Source organism: Scylla paramamosain, chromosome 34 (assembly GCF_035594125.1).
Source record: "Scylla paramamosain isolate STU-SP2022 chromosome 34, ASM3559412v1, whole genome shotgun sequence".
Taxonomy (NCBI): domain Eukaryota; kingdom Metazoa; phylum Arthropoda; class Malacostraca; order Decapoda; family Portunidae; genus Scylla; species Scylla paramamosain.
This window is the reverse complement of record NC_087184.1, coordinates 10,000,220-10,005,906: the sequence shown is the minus strand read 5'-3', so window position 1 is coordinate 10,005,906 and position 5,687 is coordinate 10,000,220. Positions and strand designations below refer to the sequence as shown.

At 37.9% G+C, this 5,687-nt stretch overlaps 1 protein-coding gene across 1 annotated transcript in view; it reads left to right on the top strand.

Moving 5' to 3' along the window:
* Positions 1 to 3,012: 3,012 nt before the first annotated feature.
* The window catches only part of LOC135089920 (actin-3, muscle-specific-like), a 3,009-nt gene continuing 334 nt past the window's right edge, over positions 3,013 to 5,687 (top strand). The window contains exons 1-2 of the mRNA XM_063986106.1: positions 3,013 to 3,139; positions 4,610 to 5,687. The exon at positions 4,610 to 5,687 is cut by the window's right edge and continues 334 nt beyond it. Of these exons, the coding sequence (XP_063842176.1) occupies positions 4,620 to 5,687 (1,068 nt within the window). The 5' untranslated portion in view covers positions 3,013 to 3,139; positions 4,610 to 4,619. The remainder of the gene's footprint in view (positions 3,140 to 4,609) is intronic.

Genomic DNA, 5,687 nt, shown 5'->3' with positions numbered 1-5,687 from the left:
TATATATATATATATATATATATATATATATATATATATATATATATATATATATATATATATATATATATCAGCAGGCCAACCACCTCTTACTATATAAGGCTGGGCGCAATGGAGTACTGTACGCAGCATCTCGGATGGGAGACAGGTTGTATCACGCATGGCTTTGGCTGTTCGCCTCGGCCCCGCCCCCGCCCCCGCCCCCGCCCCCGCCTCCTTTCTCGCTTCGCCCCGCCTCGTCCTTCCCGACTGAAACAGCTACAAAGTGGTGCACCAGAGCAGTTGTATACATTGTGCTGTCCTCGAGCCAAATATTGAGTTTCCGCTTCATACTTCCTTGAATGTGGATAGATGGTAAGCGGGTGGGTGGGTAGGTTGATGGGTACATGCGGGTGGATGAAAAGTAGCAAAGTATTTTAAGACAGAAGTTGTAAATCTTATTTTCATTCAAATTAACATATGATAGGATATACATTCTAAGAAAGTTCAACTTTAATCATTCCTTAATTTATTTTACAATACTAGGGATTTATTTTTCTGTTCTTCAGTCTGTATTTGCATATCCTGAATTGTATAAATAGTATACTCGTCTGGTCTCACTGCACTCACTGTACTGTCAACCACACACAGACACACACACACACACACACACACACACACACACACACACACACACACACACACACACACACACACACACACACACACACACACAGACACACACACGCACACACCTATTGGTAGATATTCTTGCTCACTCACATGCCCCTCCCAGCGATGTCATCCTTCCATCTTTTCCATCCTTTCCTTACACTGTGTGCCTGCATGCCCCCCCTTCTCTCTCTCTCTCTCTCTCTCTCTCTCTCTCTCTCTCTCTCTCTCTCTCTCTCTCTCTCTCTCTCTCTCTCTCTCTCTCTCTCTCTCTCTCGTTTCAAATTACTTCTATGAATAATAATGCCTTATAAGAAATTATAATTTTATAACAGTTTAATTCAACTAGTACATAAACTTTTTAATGCCTATAACTTGAACATCCCGAGCCTGAAAATGGCATATTCTTATATGAAGGCCCATATATTTATGTGAGCTTCTTCCTTATTTTCTAAGACCGTAATTCCCCCCCTCTTTTATGAGAAGAAAATAAGATTACTGATAGACATTAACATCGCCAATGCCATCAATATCAATATATCAATATCATCACATGACATTTTCTTTTCGTCATAAAGAGGTAATTTTTATTATTTCTAACATAATCTAAGTAATAATTATCAATAACTGCAAAGATCTCTCTCTCTCTCTCTCTCTCTCTCTCTCTCTCTCTCTCTCTCTCTCTCTCTCTCTCTCTCTCTCTCTCTCTGTAAGAATATCATATTATCATAGTATATGTTTCAGCTTTCGGAAACAAGAATCTGATAAGTATCAGTTGCCGTAGGTGCTTTCTTTTCACTTTCTTTTTCAGTGTCTCCTCCTCATTCACCTATGGACATTGACGAATGTAATTTCTTCCCGCGTTCCCTCATCGATCTACCTCAGAGCTTCCGTTTCTCCCAGCGTTTTCTCCCAGCACGTTTCTCCCATACTCTCTTTAAATCCGTTTTCTTTTGCCAAAAATCCACCCTCTAACTCCCTCTCCTTCAAATTCCGACGTCACTTAAATTACTTCGCCTGAAGCTTCTATCGGTTTCAATTAAGGCGTGAAAAAACTTGTTCACTTCTGATTTTTCATTCTCACAGACGGGAGTGAAAGAAAAGCAAAATGACATAGGTTTTTACTTTTAGATACTATGAAGACTAAAACAGGCGCAAACAAATCTTATAATTATACAAGTTTGTTAAAAAAAAAATTATATGAATGAACTTGATACGGAAACAGTTGGTAAATCAAACGTAAAAAAAATAAGCTATAAATTATATTTCCTGACTGGTTTAAATTGATATATTACACCAGTGAATGAAATTCTCTTCTGATAAAAACACAGTTTTTGATATAGCATGTCAGAAGACAACTTAAAATGCAAAATATGTCCAGGATATGAGAATGGTAACGAAAAATACTAAATTATGTAACTATTACATACGCCATAAACCCTTACAATGTATAAAACAATCAGGAATGTCATCAATTCGCTCTGACTGAAAAGAAACAACGAGGCTGTAAAAAGAACCGACATATAGTAAAAAACGAAAATAATGCATTTCATATAATATTTGACCATTATTTCACACTTCCCACTTCTATTTCCTTTGTTCGAGTTCTGTGTACGAAGAAAAACTGCAACAGTAATGACGAGGACAACGACGAAGATAGCAATAACAACAATAACAACACTACCACTCCCATCGCTACTACTACCACCACCACCAACATCAACAACAACAAGACAATGCTGATGACGACGACGATGACAACGACGACGGCGATGATAATGATGATGACGAAGGTGAAAACGACCATTATAATGATAATATATTACAGTGGTAAAAGCGGTAGTAACATCATGGTAGTATTAATACAAAGATACTTGCAATAGAAAAATTAAATATCAAAGCCCTCACAAAATGCAAATACTACTTATTTGTATGAACAGTAAAATATTGTAATAAATGTTTACAAAGTGACACCCATCCAGTATCTTTTCTTTTTTTTTTTTTTCCTTTTTTTACCTTCCTTTATTCATATTATTTTTCCTTCCTAACACAAGCACGCGTGTAAGCATGTAAATATGTTATGTGAGCATGTAAATATGCTGTTCTCGATGCTGTGTCACAGCATCGAAAAAAAAAAAAAATGTTAAATGTCATCATTAAAAAACCCAAATTACACATTCACAGTACTGCATTAAAATTTACGGTTAAGATACAAACATACTACAGAGTTTGTACCCTGCTTTCTCGTTGACAGTGATGATTGGCAATGTGTCATCAGAATTTAATTCAAGATGCCCTTCCAAGCTTTATTTTTGAAACATATGACACACACACGCCGTCAACTAGACGCGATGCCATTAGAGGAAAAGGCACAATGTACCTAAAAAAACACATTAAAGGAGGGTATGGCCGATCAATCATATATAAGTAAGTTCAGACACCAAGAGTCCTCCAGTGTGCTTCAGACTTAGGATAAGCTCGCTGCTCTGTACGTACAAGGATTAACATTCCATCCCTGCAATGAACGTTGTTAACTCTTCCCTGGTCAAATCTGTGATATTCGTTTATATATATATATATATATATATATATATATATATATATATATATATATATATATATATATATATATATATATATATATATATATATATATATATATATATATATATATATATATATATATATATATATATATATTATATATATATATTATAATATATATATTTATATATTTTTTTTTTTTTTTTTTTTTTTTTTTTTTTCTTAAATGTCAGCAGTATTTCAAAGAACTTAAGCCAGGCCGCCTACGAAAGATTCACTGTGCTTCTGATTCTGCGTAGTGACTGAAAACCATGAAAAAGAAGTGTTGTTTCAACAGTTTCGTAGTGCTTTATACTAGTGTTATAGATTATTTTATTTCACCGAGTGTTAACTTGCTTATTCATCGAAAGAGAAGTGGTAGGAGCGAAAAATATGCATATATACGATATATATATATATATATATATATATATATATATATATATATATATATATATATATATATATATATATATATATATATATATACATATATATATATATTTTACCTTTACGAAAAACCATTACTCCAGTTACTAAAACTAAGCTGACACTTTCCAGTAAAAATGTTTCTCTGTAACATTTGCTATACTCGATAGATTATAAATCATTGGTACATTCATATTCACTGACCAACAGTAATTTCACATTATGTTATTTACCATTCATCTGTGCGCTGTTTGTGTTTGGCTAAACCTGCGCGAAGCGTATCAAAACAGACTGTGCCAGGTCTTTAAACCAATACCTCACTATACAATTATCATATTATAATTCGTCTTGTCTGCACTTTAGTACGACGTGACACTTTCACAAATGGTAACCTATAGGTTGTTGGTCAATAGGACACAGATCCAATTTTAACCTCTGGGTTCCTTGAGGTGTTCGTGATTTTACTGAGGGTGTTCATGTGTTTCCTGCTTTCGTTAAAGTTTCACACGTCCAGCTAGTTATTATTATTGATGTTAATCTACATAAGAAAAGATAGAGGATTCAAATTGATTCTCTCGTAATTTAACCAATAAAGTCCTTACAAATTAGTCAAGGATTTATATAAACTGTAGAAATAATCGGACATAAGCATAAATCATCTTCATTCATTTTCAACTTTTTTCCAATACAACAAACTAGAGTTGCAAACTAGTAGGATGAACAATACAATAGGTCCTAATATAAAAATAATACCCAGACAAATTGTAACCTAAATAAGATCCAGAATCATACCACTTGCTGACATCACACCACGAAAAAAAAAATAGGTTCAAAATCTGAGGCGGGTTTTGCAGAAATTCTTATGTGTGACAGTTCTAGATTGCATAAGTAAAATAGATCCCAAGAAATTAAAACTAAATGTTTGTCCTCCCATTCTATACTTCAGCCGAACCACCATGTGTGACGACGAAACAACTGCCCTTGTGGTCGACAACGGCTCAGGGATGGTCAAGGCCGGCTTCGCTGGCGACGACGCTCCCCGAGCTGTCTTCCCCTCCATCGTCGGCCGACCTCGTCACCAAGGTGTGATGGTGGGCATGGGTCAGAAGGACGCCTATGTCGGCGACGAGGCCCAAAGCAAGCGAGGTATCCTGACTCTCAAGTACCCCATCGAGCACGGCATCATCACCAACTGGGACGACATGGAGAAGATCTGGCACCACTCCTTCTACAATGAACTCCGCGTTGCCCCTGAGGAATCCCCAGTCCTGCTCACTGAGGCTCCCCTCAACCCTAAGGCCAACCGTGAGAAGATGACCCAGATCATGTTCGAAACCTTCAACACCCCTGCCATGTACGTGGCCATCCAGGCTGTCCTGTCCCTGTACGCCTCTGGCCGTACTACTGGTATCGTGCTAGATACTGGTGATGGTGTTACCCACACCGTCCCTATCTATGAAGGTTACTGCCTTCCCCACGCCATTCTGCGTCTTGACCTGGCTGGCCGTGATCTGACTGCCTATCTCATGAAAATCATGACTGAGCGTGGATACTCCTTCACAACCACAGCTGAGCGAGAAATTGTTCGTGACATCAAAGAGAAACTTTGCTATGTCGCTCTTGACTTCGAAAATGAAATGAATTTGGCTGCTGCTTCCTCCTCCCTCGAGAAGTCCTATGAGCTTCCCGACGGCCAGGTCATCACCATTGGCAACGAACGCTTCCGATGCCCCGAATCACTTTTCCAGCCTTCCTTCCTGGGTATGGAATCTGTCGGCATCCACGAAACCGTCTACAACTCCATTATGAGGTGCGACATTGATATCAGGAAGGACCTGTTCGCCAACAATGTGCTGTCTGGCGGCACTACCATGTACCCTGGTATTGCTGACCGCATGCAGAAGGAAATCACTGCTCTTGCTCCTCCCACCATCAAGATCAAGATTATTGCTCCTCCTGAGCGCAAGTACTCTGTTTGGATCGGTGGTTCTATCCTAGCTTCCCTTTCTACCTTCCAAGCTATG